The sequence below is a fragment of the Lagopus muta genome, chromosome 6 (genome assembly GCF_023343835.1).
Source record: "Lagopus muta isolate bLagMut1 chromosome 6, bLagMut1 primary, whole genome shotgun sequence".
NCBI classification, from domain to species: domain Eukaryota; kingdom Metazoa; phylum Chordata; class Aves; order Galliformes; family Phasianidae; genus Lagopus; species Lagopus muta.
In genome coordinates, this window is record NC_064438.1 from 43,311,498 (window position 1) to 43,332,305 (window position 20,808).

General features: G+C 45.4%; 1 protein-coding gene across 7 annotated transcripts in view; it reads right to left on the reverse strand.

The window, feature by feature from the left end:
- FOXN3 (forkhead box N3) overlaps positions 1-20,808 on the reverse strand; it is a 202,266-nt gene that overhangs the window by 76,538 nt on the left and 104,920 nt on the right. For all 7 annotated transcript variants that reach the window (XM_048950113.1, XM_048950112.1, XM_048950108.1 and 4 more), the window contains exon 3: positions 17,970-18,106. In XM_048950113.1, coding sequence (XP_048806070.1) covers positions 17,970-18,106 — 137 coding nt within the window. The remainder of the gene's footprint in view (positions 1-17,969; positions 18,107-20,808) is intronic.

A 20,808-nucleotide genomic window follows, 5' to 3' on the forward strand; every position in this document is an offset into this window, starting at 1 on the left:
CACAGACATGGACACAGTAGAGCAAATCTGATCTCCAACAAAACAGAAATAGATGGCAAAAAGAAAGAGGAGGCCTTCAAGTCCCCCACTCAAAATGTTTCATGCCACTTGCTGAAATTCTTATTTATCTGCTGTGGTGTGATTCCTCATTCCATCAGTTTAAGTACCAGCAAAACTCAAAACCAAGCATGACCCGCAGGCTGCTGTCAATATGAACTCCCCTCTATCACTTTCTCAAAGCCAAGGCGCTTACCAGCAGAAATTTTCCATACTTGGTCTTTCTCATTAATCTTGAATGAATGTGGTTCAGGCGATTCAGAACTAATCTGGCTTCTGGAATTACAGAAGCAGAGGACAAAACGAATGTTTAACCTCTCCCCTGGAACACTTAACCTCTCCCAGATGCTGAGGGTATTTTTCCCGGGGAAGCTTAATGTGCTCAGAGGCTCCGCAGCACGGCGTGCTCCTCTGCAGCAGTGATGTGTGGCACTGGGCTGCACAACACACTGCTCGATGCACATATCAAAAAGTTAGGCAAACATGGAAAAAGTGACTATAATATTAATAATAAATAGAAGTTGAGCACTCACATATTTGGAGAGCCCCAATTACAGTTTATGATTGTACCTCTTCACACGTATTGGCTACAAGAGCCCTGCATTCAGTGGTCACAGACTTCTCCTATCCCCTAGAAGATAACTGCCTGAAGATCACAGAACACGATGCGAGAAGTGCTCAAAAGTTGAAGGACAGACACAGTTTGTGGGTGCTTCTATCATCAGCACACAAGTTAAACATATAAACTTCAAGTTATCCTTAGATAAACAACTTTAGAAAGTAACTGCTAAGGCATAAAAAATGAATATATTTCACTCATTCACAGTCCTGTGATCACTCAGTTTGAAGAACCCCCATAAGGGTCAGTAGGCCAAGTCAGAGCAGGGACATTCAACTCCCAGCCCCTGCTGACCCCGACTGGGAGCTGTGTAGGACTTGTGCTTCCCAGATCTCCACTTGCTACCCCACTCCATCCTCCAATCCAACTGCACTCCACCTACTTTCGCTGCAGAAACAACCATGGCATCCAACCCCCAGTATCTTCTGCTGAAGATTTTCAAAGCAGAGCTATGAAATAATGCATTTCACACATTCTGCAGATCTAACAGTAAACAAATACTCAGAGGACTTCATTTTTACTCATTTTTAAATTATCTTTAGCCACTTTCATCTTGGCAAAAAATAAACCTCCCACCTGTAATGGGAAATAACATTCAGAGTGCATCTTTATCCCCAATTCCTAACTCTCAGAGCAGCTGTTCAGCCTGTTGAGAATAGTAACACTATACTTAACAGCTCTGTAATAATTTTCTCAAGTTATAGTTTAACCTGCACAAATGAAGAGACTGATCAAGGAAAAGAAAAGCCGACCTTTCCGTAATTTATAGCAACAACTTACACATCTACTTTTAAGCCAGCAATTCTTTGTATGACAGATGAAGTTGAATCTTTACCAAGGAGACTATTTTTCCAGCAAATGCCGTATAGTACTGCTGTTTCAACAAATCTCAGCTTTCTCAGTGGAATCTGGTGATCTGGTCTATGCTTTCCTCCTTTGGCTTCTTCTCATTTGTTTGCATGGAAATTGAAAGTGACCCAGTAAGATACAGCTTCAACACTCTGTACTTCACTCTGGAATTTGCAGGAGACAAAGCAGAGGTAGAGCAATAAAGGCTGCATGAGGAAAGACAGGGGTGAGCATGACAATTGCTCATGCTTCAGATAGGTTTGTATGAGATACTGGTTTCTACATCTCTGCATTATCAGCTGCAATTTCATGTAGGGAAGGCTGAAAAAAAAATTGTCACAAACATGAAAAAAGCCATGAACCTGCAAGCAGCTTAATTTACTACTTCCATATGGTATATTTAGAGGGCAGTTTGGCAACAATCTTGTGGGAAAACACAGAGCCTAGAGAGAAAGTCTAGGCCATTTATTCTCTCTTGATAAAACTCAAGAAAGTTGAAAAGACAAAGGCCAGCACGACAATTTAGTGATCCTCTGTGCGCCTTGCTCAACAGATATGGTTTAACATAGGAGGAGGTTAAACTCTCCTGGATGAGCCAAGTTCTGCAAGCTCTATCTGCTTGTGGGCAGCCCTGAAAAGGGGGCATTTACCAGTGAAGAGAAACATCTCCGCGGGCACCAAAAGAAGCTGTTAAGGATGGCCAAGGTTATGTCAGCTACTGTGCAATTCTCCTTCCAATGGATTCAGTATCTGCCATGTAGTTGCAAAAAAAAACCTCATTAGTATTAACTAGCAAAAATATGTTCATGAGTGCATCTGCACTCTCACTCTCTCTCTGTAATTAATCCCTGGAGTAAAGCTGTTCCTCAGATCACCTCAAATATAGAAAATCAATGAGTTAGATTACAGGAAACAATTAATTATGGTTCACTGGTGTTTAGAAAATGACACTGACACCCTGACATCTCCAGATAGCGTCTGTGCCCTCCAAAGCAGCAAATCACAGAAAGTAGCAAACCCTGCTCTTCAGATATCAGATGACCTCAAGCTTGCTCATTCTAGTGAAATGACCCTAATCAGTCATAAATGAATGGGACATAACCTTTTAAACATTAAAGACACAATTAATTTACAGAGCATCCATTCACTACAACCAATTAAGCAAAAATATTTTCTTCACACATTAATGTAACTTCTGACAAACCATGAGGGAGAAAATGGAATAAGCTGCTCTGCCACACACCATTCCAGCTAATTCTCATGCTAGTGACTTCATTCATAATCAAGTCTCTTCTACTCAGTCATACATAGCTGAATTTTCCAGCCAACACAGAAACAGCTGTAAGCAAACATGCATGGACTGGGAAGCAGCAAGTCCGTCCCTGTGCAGTCCTGACCTTCCAGCTGTCTGCCATGAGATGCAGCCAGCAGCGCTGCGGCTCTCGGCTCAGCTGCAGCACACTGAGGCATCAGATCCTTTTGGGAAATCCCTGAGCCTTGATTTTACGTCACAAAGAAGCACGAAGTGATGCAGGGCGTGAGCAGAAATTGTTGTCATCTCAGTGGACCCTTCATCCTTTTGCTTTCCTACTCATTGTAAGAGGACCTGCCACTCTCTTGTCATTGCTAACCTCTGCCTGAGTCTCTCCTCTCTTGAATACCTTTTGGGTTTTATTAATGTCTCCATTTCAGAAAGTTTATGGCTAATGTGTAGAGCCTTTAGCACCTCAGCACGCGACCACTTTACATCTAAAGCCTTATTAAGCCAATCAGACAAATCCCATCAACAGCAGGAGAGCTTGTGTTTCTTCCCAAATCCCCATTCTCGCATTTGTGTGGGAACTCCAGCAGTGGGCTCACCCCTTGGACTCTTCTCTTTTATTGGAGGGTGCCTGGAATAGGCTGTGAGCATAGAAAGCACCAGGCCACATTCACTAGATTGTATGAGAACAGCATAGCAGAACAAAGCCTGAAATGGACAAAATATAGCATTTAACTAGTGCTTTGGATGAGAATTAAAATGCCTGTATACAAAGAAGTCCAAGAAAACAGCTCACCTCCATAAACAGTATGCAGAAATTCCTGTTTTGGTTCTTACGCATGGAGAAAAATATTCCCCACAAATGAAAGGTAGATTTATGCAAGTACTATGCTGCATATGCAGTCCAGCCGTGCCCAAGTGGCAAGATGATGCTTGCTGACCTCAGTGCCACGTGAGCTGGCAGCTTTGAGAATCTGCCTGTGAAAGCACAGTGAGCAAGGACTAGTGTGAAAAGCAGCAGTACAGGGACCCAGGAGCAAGGTAGCATTCACTACTTCATTCTGAGACGCTCCCCAGACTAGTGGGCACAGTAAACTGAAAGCAGCACTTCCAAGCCTGCCTACCTGGGTTTTTCATTCCGAGAAGCTTCACTGAAAAGGAAAAAGAAGGCTGGTAACAGAAAAAAAACATGACCTCTGAACACTGAGCATAAGCCAGCCCAAGAGAAACGCCTTCCGTCTTGAGAAGGAAGATTCACCACTTCACACAGTCTTACAGTCACTACACAGAAAAAAATTCAAATGAAACCCATCATGTCTGTAACTCTCCTCTGAAAACCCCTTTTTAAAATTCTCTTTCGAGATAGAGAGGAAAGGGAGAGAGAGCCTGCTCTATCCAGGCAAGCTCCAGCCTTCAGCCCTAGAAACTTGTGTGGACAGTGGGTGCTTTCAGTAAGACAGCACAGCTCCAAGCTTGCTTTCCTTCTAGAGAAAGGGGCTGACGGGAGCAGGGAAGCTGCCTGAGCTGCAGCTCTGCACCAGACAGCAAGTGGCCCTAGGGCTCAGCTCTGCACTAGGGGGTGGCGGGGGGCTGGTGCCTGCCTCATGGTAACCAGCAGAAAAAGGAAAGAAAGGAGTTCAATCAGCTTCCCTTCCTTGGCTCTCCTTCTAAAGAATACAAATAAGCTTCCTGAGAAACAACAGGCCTTCTGATGAGCCAGGAGCTTTCCTCTGGTTCTGTTTGTTTATTAAAAACACTTTGATTTTGCAGGAAGAGCTAACAAATGCGACTGGAAATCAACTTAGTTAAAGAACCTTAAAAACCAACAGGACACAGATCTTCTACTTCAGCCACTAAACGGGATTGTCTCACTGGCTTGAGCAAAACTGTTGAATTACTTCCCCAACAAAAGAAAGGCACTCTTAGGTCCCATAATCTCATTTCAAATCCTTTTACCCACTCCCTACTCTTTTTGGCCTTGAAATCACAATCCTCTTTCAGTAATCTCAGCACTAATTGGTGCCAGCGCTCCAGTTCCTCTTGCCATGTCTTCTTCCCTCCCTCCCATATTGTTCAGGTGCTGAAAAGGATGGTGGGCCAGGGCTCAGCGCCCCTGTAGTGAGCCTGTTCTCCTGCAAAGTAACTGTTCGTAATTAGCAGGAAGCATCGCATCTTTAAATAGCACAGCAAGCGCTGCAAGGCTCTGCAGAGCCAAAGGAGCACTCGGGCACTGTTTCAGAAGCTCCAGGAGCTTGCTGGCGATCTGTAGGCTGGGCACGCTGCTGTCTGGGGCTGGCTGGCCATCTGCAGGCTGGGCATGCTGGTTTCTGGGGCTGGCCATGGGCACCTCCAGCACTGCAGCAATGCTGCAAGCAGCATTCGGTCAGGATGGCGGTAAGACAGCCTTTGTTTAAGAAATATTTGAGAATATGAATCCCTGAAAAATGGTAAGAAAAGAGGAGCTTTAAGCAAGCCTACCACTTTCCAGCTAATGACTGCATTTGCAGGTAGTGCTAGAAGGAAACAAAGACTCCTCTCACCAAGTGCTACCCGTGCACTTTCTGTAATTGGAAACCCCAGTCCTGCGAGTTCATTAAAAACAAACAAGAAAAGCTATCTCCAGTGGATATCCATTTCCAGCAAACCTAAGGCTAGCATTAAGCTTTGATTCAGGAAAAATAATCCAAAGGCTTCTAAAGTTCTTCAAGCTGGCAGAATTACATCACAGAGTGTGTGCATCGAGTTTTGACACTGAGATATTATGTGGTGCTGTGTCATGCCTTGAAGCTGAAGGGCAGTGAGGAATGCCACCCAAGGAACCTAGATTGCCTGCATCACACCCCCAAACAGTGCTCTGAAATAAGAATGCAATTGCCAGGCTACATCCCCAACCCCATTCACTAATTCATGCCCTCGGGCACCTACAATCAGGTATGGTACAAGGAACAATCAGGTATGGTACAAAGGATAAGACACAACTGACACACTCCTGAAAGATGCACCATGTGCATGGAGCCGAGTCCTGCAGCAGCTGGCACAACAACCCAAGGACTCAGCGGACGTAGGGAACACACTGGTGCAACAAGAGAGCCCCAGAGGCTTCTGTGCAAAAAAGGTGTACAGCCTGGTTGTCACTGGGGAAGAAAGCACAAGCTGTTTCTGCAGACAGTGTGGGTATGCAACAACCACAAGAAAAGATCATGCAACTTATTTCCAATCACAGAAATGGACAGCAGGCTTGAGCAGAATGCTGAAGTTCCCAGTGATTCTTCATTTGCCCATAGCTCGACATCAGCAAGCGTCTTAGTGGCTTTCAACATAAGATTGTGGAATAAGGAGACTCAGCTTTGTGTACACTCCTACCCTATGAATGTCAGAATATCCAACCAAAAAAAAATCCCTGGCACAGCTCCTTGCTGAGGCAACAGTGACCCATAATCAGCTGGAACAGGAGCATTTGAATTTCCCATCTCTGGAAAATGCCATCTGCAGCCTCTGAGCACAGGATCTGTCGCTCACTCCCGTTTGCCTCTGTGTCAGAAATTGGAGGCGAAACGCTCTCCTCAGGTCATCCAATTCTGCCTTTTGCCAACAGAAAACTCCTTCCCATGGCCCATTTTCTGAGATTTTATTGAGTCTGCTTCTCAGCACTTTGCCAGATGGATTTCAAATAATTTCCTTTAAGAGATTAATGCAGCTAATAAGTTCATTATTTGCGCCTGGTCAGTGACCAAGACAGGCCAGAGCCTGTTTGTTTGTTTCCTCCTCACAGTGGTGAGTTTTCCACCCGAGTGTCTAAATCCATTCACAACATCAACACGGCAGAGCCAGGGAGACATCCCCATGAAAGCTGAGCTCCTGCCTTCACAGAGGGATTCCAATTACTTGTTTGTTTCACCAAAATGATTGTTCTTCTCTGTCCTGCTGGAGGTGAGCAAGCAGCCAGCACCAGCCCAAGCCCACAGCCCCTTCTCCCCAGCCCTGGAGACTCCTAGGATGTGCTTGCTCATTTCGGTGCACTTCCAACTCCCAGCCCAGCCCAGGATTAGCAAAGAATTAAGTTAGAGAATAATTAGATTAGGAATACCCTACTGACATGCACTTGAGTACAAAGATGCAGTTACTAAACCATGCTGTGCACATCAGCCTACCCCACCAGGCTCATAAGGGCTAAGCAATCACCAGGTTGTGGCAGGGCTTCTCCCTTCCCATCTGCAGCTTTACCCGGCACTGAAAAACTTTTCTATAGCATGGAAGTGACTTGAGAACATGGGTCTGCAAGTCAGGAAACAGCAGCTTTAGAGCACTTACCTGCCAAAATGCACCTAAATGGTGCTTCCATGCTCTTCTGTACAGAAACATCTGGGAGTGAAATAAGCTGTAGTTTTCCTATCACAGCACTGGGCCATCTAACCAGTCTCAGGAAGATGACGGCTCAGTAACACATGCAGGATTGTTTCAAGAAAGCTCATGTTTCTCCTCCAAAGCCCCAATCCTTTAAAAGATAAACAACCAGGATCCAGCGCACACCATGGCTCTACAAGCATCAGCATAACTGAAGGGACAGCTCGGTACCATGCAAGGGCACTTATAAACACTTTGCAAAGGACGAAAAGGAAACACAGACAGAAGGATCAAAAAACCAAAACCAAAACATAACATTCTGCTGAGCAATCAGAAGGAGCAGCTCCCTGGAACCAGCCTGAGCATCACTGCATGCTCCACCAGCGTGCTATGGACAGAGCATAAGCATGATTCTGTTGTCTTTGGTTAGCCAGATCCTGCCTGTCAGCAGTGCTCTCTGAGAGCACAAATTAGAAGCAAAAATTAGCTTTTCTTTTTTTTTTTGGTCAGTACCATTCAACGCAGAGTGAGCTCCTAAACCTCTTGCTCCAGTTATCCATACAACTTACTGCCATTTCTTCTTAAAGCAGAGACCACTTCTAGCATTTACAGCAGAAATTTCCAGTTTCTTTCTCCCTAAATCTCAGCAATGCTATTTCTACCTCTGAAGTGAAAAGCAGCAAAAGAAAGCAGCGAAAGAAAGATCTACACTGCTTGAGCAATACTGCTGATTATGGCTCCTCAACTATCATGGAATAAACGTGTTTGTATAAAGTCTTCCTTTTATATTATGCTGTACTCGCAAGTAGGAAAATAAAAGCTGACTGTTCCAGAAGTTTTGTTTGTTATTAATTCCCTTAAGTCTAGAAAATGATTTCATTTTAATTAATTGTCTTATTTATTTTTTTAATCTCATGAGAAAAAATGGTCGTCTTCATCTTTCATATGCAAAACAGCTAACCAAAGAACCATTTTTCATACAGAGAATGAACTCCAATTAATAGAAATCTTAAGTACTTGGGGAGCTGCTATGAATTCTGCCATAGATCAGACAGCTGGCTGGAAAAAAAAAATCTCTTTTCAGGAAAGTTACATAATTAAAAGTAACCCAATTTTTAATTTTTTTTTTTTATTTTGTTACATATTTTTCTACACCTGCTAATGCCAATAAAGCATAAAAATAAACGAAACCCAAATCAGCCTCAATTTGCTAAGTCTAGATCTCTCCCTTCACATGGGGAACTGCACCCTGTACAACCAACCACCTGGCACAAATTCCCAATGCTCCATCTTCAGTATCTGCACTGCTACGCAATTAAGTGTCTGCAAATTTCACATACTCCAGCTTAAGGAACACGAACAAACAGAGATTAAAATCTAGAGTGATATAAAATTCTAGACACTGGAATTCAAATGCCAAAGGAGTCTGCTCTGATCATTGTAGCTTTTCAAACAAATCTTAGGAAGCCTTCCAAGTAGCTGGCAATTACTGTTCAAACAGGATTTCTTTTAGAAGGCTATACAATAAAGTCATGATAAAAACAGCTACAGAAAAAAAGTAGTGAGAGGTATACAGCTCTGCAAAATTTATAGAACCCAAGAAGACAACAGAAAGCCATCAGGGAAGTCAAAATCAGCAGCACAAACCCTGACAGCAGCAGCAAGGGGAAACGGGCTGTAAACAAATGCAAAGATCAGCCCCAGCTGTAGGGAACTGGACATTGGCTGCTACCTTCAAAAGGAGAACTCTAATAAACTGCAGCTATTCCTCTTTCACAAATGAAGTCCATGTAGTACTGACTCTAATACCAAAAATATGTCATACAAGCTAATAAAAAGAAAATTTAACAACTGCACGCATGCCGCAGCAAGCCAAGAAAGAAATGCATTTACATTTGTATTAGCAAGACCCACTGGCTGCGCAATCCCGGATGCCTTAAGAGCAGAGCAATGAAAAATTACAGTACATAACTGAAGCACAACACAAGCCTACAGAGCAAGTTCTGGCAATTAACAGGAGGAGATTGCCAACAAAGCAAAATGAGTCAGAGGGAAAAGAAAGGGAAGATGGGTTACAAAGCTCTGATCCATGCTGGTATTTGAGCTGCCCGATCTCCTCACTCCTTCGCTCTTAAAAAGGAAAAAAAGATCTTGAAACCCAGAGCTCTGAATTCTGCGCTTTGCAAAGCAGACCTACGCACATCCTGGGCAGCCCTGCAGCCTCCAGTGTGGCCATCCTCTGGCAGCCATAAGCAGCCTGCCAACACAGTGAGCCGCTCGGCTGCGTGCGCCGGACATCGCACTGCCTGCACAGACCCTCTGTGTGCTGCTCACTGCTCTCTGAGTACTTACACTGTTGTAATGGAAATTGGTTACCTTCAGGAAAATAACACATTCTGTTTGTAAGTGCAAAAAGGGAGTAGCTTTCCTGGCAGCCACGACACCTTTTGACATAAAGCACTCTCAATATGCATACATGCCTGCGCACTCAAACCCCAGAGGTCTGTGCCTTTATTGCTATATGTGGTCATAGGAAAAAAAACAAAAGTCTCAGACTCAAAATGTGGAACTTTATCAAAAGGATAGTAACATCAAAACCTCCAAGCTGCATGAAACCCACATCTGGCTCGGGCTGGAGCTTCCAGGAATGATGAAAGTTTCCCAGAAAGCCTAAGAAGGGCACAGCAAGGTGCACCTGTGCTTGTTACTGCAGCCCCGGCTGGCGTGAAATTTCAGCATGGTGGATTCAGACCCAAACACCCCATGGAGCCCCATGGGCTCATCCAGGCTGCATCTGTGTTTGCTCTGGACGTGGCTGTTGAATAAAAGTCCGTCTTTTGGAGGTCTATTGCTTAACCCCCCTCCTCCTTTAACTCACATCAAAATAGAGAACATCATGCAGATTCTGTATGTTACAAAGCAGCTTTAGGATTTAGAAACAGAACAAATGCCCTCAGCAACTACACATAGTCCTGCACACAGGCACGCTGCCTTCAGGGCTATCCAAAACGTTAGGAAACCCAACAGTAGGGTTTTTCAAAATGTACCTAAAATAGCCTCTTAATTCTTGTTTACGTTTAAATGCACCAAAATGCTTGACAGATTTTCTGTAAACAACTACAAGGCTCCCCAAATTAAGTTCGAATATCTGTGAAGCAATGAGGTATAGATAGCCAAGCTGTCACCTTCAGAGATTCATCACACCTTTACCGTAAAAGAGCAAAACAAGCCCATCTTAGTTCACAAAGGGAAAGGGGAAAAAACACTTTACCAGGCCACCACAGCATAAAGCACATCAGAGAAGGAAAAAGCAGTGCCTCTCCCTCAGGTGGACATGGGAAGGCAGTTTCTCTCTTTTGAGCCACACAGGGCTTTGCTGAGGATGGAAATTTCCCCACAATAATTACCCCACATCCCCAAAAAAAGAGGGTTTAGATAAGCAGATTTGATTCTAATGAAACTTTTGTTTTTTACAAGTCAAAATTCAAAAAACAAAAGTGTAAAGAAGGCTCAGTATGAAAACAGGCTCTATGCCTCATGTTTCAAAACTTCAAAACAAGACATTTTAATGCAGTTTAAGCTCTCTTCATTTTTATGTCTCTGAGCCATGAAGTTCCTATGAAATGAAGCAACTCGAACAAAATAATTTTACTCCAACAAAAAACAGTCCCAACAAAGCAGGAGTAATAGGGTCCACTTTTACACAGAAAGATCCGACAATCTGAGGATGTGTTCAGACATGCAAAACTGGATACAGGGAAATTCAGGTATTGTGGTGATGAACAGTCCCCAGAGCCAGGAGAAACGCGGTCACTGATCACTACACCCCCCCCCCCCATTGTACAGCAGAAGTCAATCCATAACTTAGAAAGAGGGAGGAGAAAAACCACCTTTAATAGAGCATTCAAACATTGGTAAACAAAATTATCCCTAAACTTACCTTCTTCCAACAAACAAACAAACAAACATTCCTCTCCAAAATATTTACACAGGCTGTATGTACGTACACTATTCACATGCTGAGACACCATATGTATCCCTGAAAAGGTCTCTCAGCTAATAAAGATTCAAGAAGACTCACCCCCTGAAACTTGTTCTGAGCTTCCTATCTGAAAGTAAATATTTACTAAAGAAACAGCTTTCAAGGGAAATGCCTGCCATTTTAAGATTTAGGGCCATAGGTACTGCAACAAGATATTGGAAGAGCTCCAAGTCTTTAGGATGCATTTTAATAAATTATTTGCAGAAAGGCTGATTGGTACTTTCAAATATATTGGCTCGGGTAAACAGGCAAGGATTATGTGGATGCCTGACATGGGCATGAAATGCAACTGCACATTTCCTTTAAAAATACATACAAAACAACTCAGAACACTACAGTTACAAGCCAGCTCTGCACATAGGTGCTCCTGTGACTGGCAAACAAGGAGACCAAACAGGATTTTGTTCAGGACAAAGAGCAGCCAGCCTGCAAGGTCTTAAGGTCACCAGCCCTTCCAGAAGCTCCATATCTCCTACCTGCTGCCAGCTGGCCCCAGAGCCAGGCTGAGGGTCCACCACCTCCTTCTGTTTCATACTTTCAATGGGTGGCCCAAGGCCAGATGGTCACCTGGACTCCACAGCGCCATAGCTGTCCACAGTCACACCATGAGCAACAGTAAAACAGGACCCTGTTGTTTCTGTTTTCATATGCAGAAGTCAAATAATTTCTACTGCTGTAACAATGTATGATTATCAAACATGATGCTCGTGCTGTTCATCACACAGACACTTACTCCCAAGTCCTAATTTTCAGCTATTAACAATTCTGTGAACTGTTACTGAATCTTATTACACAAGCTTCCCCATCCATGCAACTGCTGAAATTGTAAGAGTGGCACAATGGCCACGAAGGGGATGAAGGCAGAGAGATGAACTGAATGCAACAAAGTGACAAGAGAGAGGGGTACCATTCACCCTCTGCTTTTTGCAGAACCACACAGCCCACATCACAGCAGGGTCCTCAAGCCTTGCAACAGCACACAGAGGGACAGGGCATAGCAGAAAGCCATCTCAGCAGTACAGCTCCCATGTACTTCCAGGTTTCTGAGGTCATCAATTCACAGCTCTACCAACAAGGCTACTGTAACCACTGTTCACCAAGTGCCCAGAGCTAGAGGGATCTACAAACAGCTAAACAAAACATACCCCTAGACTTTCCTTTTCCCATGAACTGAAATGGAAATATCTATAGTACCATTCCAAGCTATCTCTAGAGTAAGGCTATATTTATCTACAAAAGGCACAGAGGAGGGGAAAAAAACCAAAAAGCCTAAAAAGCCAAGTAACCAGGCAGATTGGGGCTATGAATTACAACAATTTAATCCAAGGAGCTGGTGTTTGTGCAGCATCTATTAGAGATGACTGACAGGTTGGGGATGCTGCTTTGCATCCCTTTGCTTCTTTACCAAAGGCCTTCAAACACAGCCAAAACAAAGACCTCAAGATCCAAATCTGATAATATGCAGCAAAAGGGAAACAAGAGGTTTGCCTGGGTGAGAAAGAATTGAAAACATCTCAGCTGAGAGGGCTCAGAAGCATTAAACCATTTTGAGAGGAAGATACGATGAGAGGATTATTTGTATTTCTACCAGCTGAGCACAAAGGTGCTGCAGAAAGAACGCATGAAACTTTTGTGTCCAAGAGGATGCACTCAATGTTCTATTCTTCTGCTTCTGTCCATGATCTTCTGCCATCTTCCACAGCTTATCTCCCTGCCCTCAGCCCCCTTTATGTTGTATGGCATGAGATAAATCCTTTTAAAAAAGGGAAGAGTCTTGTTTGCAGGTCTTTTTTGTTTTACAAAATGACAGCCAATGGGATACATATCACAATAGTCTACTGGATGGAGAGCTGATTAAATACGTTAGAAAACAAGTCCTGGACTGGCAAATCCTGAAATATTTATGCACTGAGCGCATTACAGGCATTCACTCAAGCAAAAGTTCTTTTTTCTTTGTTATTTCTGTCTGGCATCAAGCAGAACCAATGTTCTTTAATTTGCCAGAAAACAGACATCAAGCAGCATCATCTCAAAACACAGATGGATCTTCAAATCAAGACATATTACTGTGTCAGAGGGCAAAGCTTGGAATTTGTATTTTTTGTGATCTCTAAACTACAGACACAGCAAAACAAAATTCCCCAAAGACTCTGCCTTGACACCGCACCAAAGAAGAAAACTCTTTCAGACTCTGTTCAGGAAGTGAAATAACAGGATCGATCATGATAAGAGGCTGTGGCATACACAGAAATATTAGACTGTCCTATGGTCAACTTCATTTCCTACCAAAAGTAAAACCGGTAACAGAGAATTAAAGCTGTGCCTCCAGACCGCAAAGGACTACCAATTAATTTATTCCCCAGATCCCTTCTAGCAGGGAGACTCTTTCAGTGTTTCAAAGCACTCAATGAATAGGACAAGTTTATTTCATCAACTTCCCCAAATAGCCAGAAAAGAGCATTTCTCATCTCAAAACATAAAGCATACAGAAAAAAAGAGTGCTTATATGCTGTCCTGAATGATATCCTACAATGTGTTGCCTCTGATGCAAGTTTAGTTTCAATAAACAATGGTAAAGGCTGAAACCTACGACCGTTTCAGGGAAGGAGCAGTAAAGCCAAAACCTGCAAAAACTGCAAGGAGTGCTTCCGAGGTACATTTCTAAGCAGATGATCTACAACAGCAGTCTGTGGAGTATGGGGAAACAATTTTCATGGCAAGATGACAAATCACCAAAGAGCTAGTAATACCCACCAGCAGCCTCAGCTCCAGCCCCACTGGCTGTAGTGTTGGTTGGGCCTGAGCCTGAGGTGGAAGTGTTTGAGAACCTTTTCCCTGGGCAGAACAACTGAGCAGAACCAGCTTACAGAGATAAAAGTAACAGAAACTTGACATCAAAGTTTGACCAGTTCTTGCACCTTTTTAACACATTTCAGAAGTCAAACGGGGGCTCACAATGTCAAAGCCCCTCTCCCACACGAGCTGCCCAAATGCAGAGCACCCAGCGCCGCATGGCAAATGTGTGCGGCCATGGCTCAATGTGCCACAGCTGCTGCTCATTCAGCCCAGCAAGACACATGCACATGGAGTGCGGTTATCTTAGCCTAAATACAAGAAACCCACAGCACACAACATTAATTTTACAGTAGCCTGAAGAAGTAGTGGTGTTTCACAAACGCCTGTGTGTGGAGAGGCGCAGTTTCTGACACAGAGGCGGTGGGAGGCCCTGCAGCAGCCCCACACCCTCCACGAATGGCTCCGGCCAGCTGCTGAGCACACAGCTGTGCTGCTTGGCAGCGGGCTTCTTTGGAAGCTGTTATTCAGAGAACACCTCTGTTGGCACAGGTTCTCTGACTGAAGTGGTACTAATATGGGGCAGAGAATAAAAACACCCTTATCAGATACCAGAGAGCAAGGCACCGGAGAGGTGATGAGCATTTATGGAGGAAACATTTCTAGGAAAGCCATCATCTGCAGAAGGCAACAGTGATAAGAGACACTAACCCCAAGCCACTCCCCAGTTTTCAAACACCCAACTGGTGAAGTTTCGTGAGATGTTTGATCACTAGCACACCTCCAAGCCCTCTATAAGCCATAAACTTACTCCTGCATCAGCACTTCCAAGAAAGGAAAGGGATCAGATCTAGCAGCAGCACCATTTTCAGCACACGTTCTGAAAAGTGACTTTGCACAGAAGGCAGCTGCGGCAGAGGGGGCTCTGCCCACTCCTCATCAATCTCCGTGCCCCCGAAGGGGCTGGGAACCCAGCAGCCTGCTCACACACTGCACAGTAGCCACGCTAGCCAAGCAGCTGCTGTGGGACAGGCACACAACAGGACCAGATGCTGGTTCTCAACAGGTAGGCTGGGCAATGCAGAAGAGAAAATGGACCGTGGTTCTCATCTCAGACCCGTTTGCAATTTCACCAGTTAGACGGCAGCTTAGCCCAGTGTGCCAATGCTCACCACTGGTTTAGCAAACAGCAATTAGCGAAACAGACTGGAAAAATGACCAGGAGAGAAAAACGCTCAACACATCATACAGTCTGTAAAGTGATCTAACCAATGTTCCCAGAAGTCATCAAAATCTGCAAAAATATCATGCATATGTGAAACTAATAACTTCTGTTATTTCACATTTCCTGATAATATTTCTCCTTCTGCTGCTGAAAATAATTTGAGAATTCTCCTGCTGCAACATACTCAGAGAAAAGTCCATTTCAAGATCTTTGAGTACCACCAAAAGAGAACAATCACACATACAGTCAAATAAGAGACAGAAAACCAAAGGTAAAACATGCAGATAAAAAATCCGGGCGCTGTCTTGCATAGTTACTTAACAAAGCTTGTGTCTATAAATACATTTCAAGGTTGCTATTGCCAACACAACTGTAAATATTTAAAAAGAAACACATCATAGCCCTTGGACTAAGGCACCTATTTTTCCACACCCAGCAGAGAGTTTTTCCTTTATCACAGTGTGTATCAGAGCGTTAGTTCATCCTTGAAATTCCTCATACATGACATGAAATATGCTTCAATCAGAAGAATTAGAAAAAAATTCTTTTAACAGCATGATTTTTGATTTTTACACACATCCAATCACAAAGAAATAATCTGCATTACTATACGCTTCCTCTTAGAGCTTACTGATAACTTTCTTCACCCTCCAAGAAGCAGAAGCCAACCAGATAACAGCAGCCTGTAGTTCCTTCTTGTGTACAAACACTGCACGTTTGTTTTTCTTCCCTGTAACTACAGCCTTCTCTCCATGGCTCCCACTGTAATCCAAACTTCCTGGTTTGAGTAAGATATCTAATCTTAATGACACCAGTACAATACTGAGTCAGCCACCTAAATGTGTGGATCCACACTATAAAACTCCTTCATAAAAGGTCTTCTCTGCTGTGTTTATGCAGGGTGTTCTACAGGAGCTGTAAAGCTAAATTATCTGCTGGAATTAACTCTCAGAACAGAACAGGAGTGCTTGTGCATTTGGTGACCATCTTGCTTGGGATATTTTTACAATACATTCCTCCACTCCATGCTCAATTCACCCTAAGCTGCTTATGCAGATACTAAACTGAACATGTGATTAATCTGTGTATCCTTACTCTTCCAAAACATCTGATAAAGACAAGCAATAGGTTGGTTTGCCTCCGTGGGATCGCAGCAACCGATCCTTATAAACCTTGTAATTCCCTCCGATTAATCCAGCTCCTAGAGGCGCTCCAATACTGGTGAATCCTCCTGTTCCAGATATTTTTCATTCATATCTCAAACACAGTTTCTGTTACCGTGGCCTTCAGCTACGTAAAACTGATGGATAGTGACAAAGCTCTGCCACCCAAGGATTTCTCCAAACCTATCATCTCTGCTATCAGAAGAATTTCCCCTGGAATTTGTTACTATGACAATGTATTGCTCTGGAGATATGACGATGGCAGAGCGGATTTACATTTTTCTATCCATTACTGAAGTTTTTCCACACATGAGAAAGCAATCACACACATATGGGATTACTGTTTTTCCTAAACACACGGGGAACATCCAGCTTCTTGCAAACATATCAGAAATATATACCAAAAAATGACTTTGCCATGTAGCTGCCAATAATGAAAACAATTCAACAGCTACTGATAGCCAGCATCAGCCTTGCGCTGATGCTCCACAGTCACTGGTAGGTGATTAAATGGGTATTTCAGAGGGCCACAGGAGGATTAAACTGTATTTGACAGTGGAACTGCTCAATGATATTCAACCAGAAACAAGAGCGAGACCCCACGATCTTCCATACAGAGCAGCTCCCCAGCAAACACTGAGATCCCCTGCTCCCAGCTGTGTGTGTTTCTGGGGACGTTCCACTGGGGGGTTAGAAGGGATCGGCATCCCCACACTGTGCACTGCCTGGCCTTGCACTGTTACTTGATGCAGGAGCCTCTGAACAGATCCAAACGGGCACCACTGAAATACTCCTGAAATGCAATGCAACCGACGAAGGCAGGCTCTGCAAACAGACCGTGTCCATCCCCACGGTTACAGGCATAACGCCATCATTCACGTTATTCGGCTGAGATCAAGATCGTGGGGGGTGTGCGGGAAAGGAGCAGTGAAAGCCGCTTGGGATGGCGGTCGCGTGGAAAACGTTTCCCAAAGCAGCTGCGAAGCATCGTGCCCACGCTGCGGCTGCTCGCCCCAGCCGGGAGCTCATGTCAGAACAGGAGAAAAAAATAACACACATCATTCCGAGCCGGGCGGAGCGCCGCGCCGGCCGCGGGCCCCCCGAACTTCCGGCCGCGCGGTTGCTAGGCAGGATTACCGTCTCCGTGGCAACCGCCGCGCAGCCCGGGGCCGTCCCCTCGCCAGGCAACGCGCGGCCGCGCCGCCGCCGCACCTGCCGGGCTACGCGTTGCCGTGGAAACTCAGCGTTGCCGTGGCAGCCGGCGCGCCAATAGGCGCGAGGGAAGGCGGCAGCCCCGCTCCGGCAAGCCGCGGCCCCGGCGCGGCGCCGGGAGGGGCTCGGAGGAGCCCCGCGGGAGCCGTCGCGGCCGCTGCTCGGCCCCGGCGGGGTGCCGGGCCCCGCTCCGGCCCGATAGGGGCACCGTGCCCCGAGCCGGCACCGCCGCCCGGTACGACCGGCGCCCACCGCCCCACGCGCGGCCCCGGGCTGGGACGAAGCGGTCCCCCCGCACCCCGTGGGGTCATGGCATCCCCGGGCCTGCCCGGCGCCACCGCGTGCCTGCCCCGCGCCACAGGCAGCTGCAGGAAAATAGAGTTGTAAAATCATCTAGGTCTTACCTTTGATATGCCTGAGGAGATGTGGGAGGTGTATTGAACACATGCGAGTATGGGTGATAGGGTGTCTTTTTCAAAGCCTGAATAAGATTTTGTCTATATTCTGGGTCTATACACCACAAGGACCCCTTTCCAATACTCTGCAAAGAAAAAAGAATTAAAAAAAAAATCAAATATTTGATCTAATGGCACAGCCTCATTCATTTAGCAGTAGTTGTCAGGATAGCAGTGGGTTGGGTTCCTGGTCTGACAGCGGTGAACACAGTTTGCCCGCCAGAGATATCGCTCCATTAATAAATACTGTGACTATGGTTTAAATCACACTTCCGTGGGGGGAAAAACAAAACAAGAACGCACATTTGGCTGCTTCCCCACCACCCCTTATTAGTTAATATGATTTAATGGCATCTGGCAATTTCCCCGTCACCCTATACTGGAACAACACAAAGCTACGATTACTGGTAGATGGAAACTTTGAAGAGAAGCTGGTTCTTTTTTCAAAGTGATTTTATTTTCCTTTTGTGCTGCTATGCTAACGAAAAACAGGGCTGAAAAGGAGTGGTTTAAACACCCTAGCAACTGTTTTAAAAATAAAAGGATTTAATCCTTCAGCCACATGACATTGGTGCCATTGTACTACAAGAAATTAATCATCTTTTCTCCCCTAAGGAAAGAAAAAACACCCCTAGAACCCCAAACAAAACAAAACTGTAAAACCAGATCTTAAACCATGTTGGGGTGTTGTGAAATCAGAGTTGGTGGTTCAAGCAGCAGTGACTGCCACAGCCCTTCCCGGACGCAAGGGAACACATGGAGCTGGCAGCCTGCAGCAGGAAGGCCACGCTGCCACTCAGCACCACTGCAGCCCTCGGCCCAGCGGAGGTTGGGACAGACACCCAGTGCTGTTCAAATGCACAGAAGTACACCTCTTGCTAGGCTGCACTGAGAGCGCACAGGCAGATCAGAGCAGCCCTGTTGAAGAACACGTCACACCAGCAGCAGTTCTCAATATGGACAGAGCTCCTCATGAAGCTCTCACGCCATTAAGGATGTGTTTCTGGCAAATGCTGGCATGCTTTGGAGCCAGTGGAGAGGCTGTACTCCATCCCCGTGTGCGCCCCAGCCCAGGGCACTCTTTGCTGAGCTCCAGCTCCTGAATATCTAGGCTGGATGTGGCTCTGGGCAGCCTGGTCTATTGGTTGGCAACCCTGCCTACAGCAAGGGGGTTGAAACTAGATGGTCTTCGAGGTCCTTTTCAACCCAGGCCATTCTATGATTCTGGTGTTCCCATGTCCAACAGCCAGCACACACACACACACACCACGGATGAGACTGAATGAAGAAGACTGTTTCTAAAGCCAGAAGGAGGGCACAAACCCAACACCCATTTCCTCTGGAGAAAGAGCCCTACAGCCCCTAAATGCTGCCCTGCTTTATGGGGGCTTCAGGACACACAGTGGGATACACTTAGTGCTTGCACAGCTCCTTCCAAGCTGACAGGCTGCACATCTGCACAGAAGCCACCCCGCAAACAAAACGAGAAAAATAAGAAAGAAGCTTCCCGAGCCTCACTGGATTGCTATGCGGGAGCACCTCACAAGCCCACAGCACTGCCCGAATCACGGCCTTCATTCAAAGCCAAACCCACCTGCAGGGGGCAAGGAACCAGGCTCTGCAGGGAACTGGGAGCTGGGAGAGCAGCTGCCTGCTGGCCAGCCTCTGGGCTGGCAGCAGTTGGCCGGAAGGCTCCAAGTGGCCCAAGAGGGACAGTGCAGGGAGAGGCTGGGCCTGCAGGGCCTGGAGGCTCCAGGAGGAGCAGGCCTTGGGGCTGCTGCCTGGGCCAGGCACTGTGCAGGTGACTGAACACCCACCACGGTGTCATGGGGAGCTGTGTGCCCCATGCCTCGCACCAGTCTGTAGCCAAGAGCCTGTGATGTTTAGCTTTCGAATGTGGGACAATAAGCCAGTCTTGGCATGGTAAGCCTAGGAAGTGACCTTTTAGGCAAAGGACAGACTCAAAAATAGAATCCAAATCTCTCAAATTCCACTTCCATGCTCCATCCAAGAGGCAGAGCAAGAACACCACAAATTTTCCTTTTAAGCAAGCAACACGCAAAGCTAGGAACATTTTCTTCAGGAGTAAACCTTTGCTGGATTCCTTACTCTTTACAGCATGGGACAAGCTTTAAAAATGCTACACTTAAACACCACCCTGTGTACTTGTACTTGCTGGAACACAACATGCTGTTTCCAAGCCTCTGTGTTCTTTCCTTTCAACCAAGTCATCTACCTGGCCGTGATCTCCCTCAGCCCCCCAGGAGCGAGCACGAATCGAGGGGTTTACAGAGTGAGGTCATTCCTAAAGGCTGATTTCAAACCAGGCACTGCTGCCATGCTGCATTTGTTTGGCTTGCGGATATTCTTGTGAAAGCCAAAAATAACCTCACTGGAAAACAGAAACTCTCACACAAGAGATTGGGAAGGTATTCTTGTTAGAAGAAGCACTGAGAAGGCAGTGCTATATTTTTTTGCTAATATATTTTGCCCTATTTTCACTGCAGCTGAGCTGATTTATAATTTAGGAGCAACAATAAACACAATTTAAAACAAAGCTCCCCAGCCATGCAAAGTTCCTTTTTTAAGATATTTACCTTTGCTCTTCCACCATCACACAACAGACAGAAACACAAAGAAAACTGAAGTGTCCCCTGGTTAAGACTCCTTCCTGATAGCCCAAGGTGTGAACAGCTCTGTTAGCTGTTTGAAGATGTGTCATTAGTCTTCCATACACAGAGCAGTCACAGGAAAGGAAATCACTGCAACTCAGACCAATCCGTTAGTG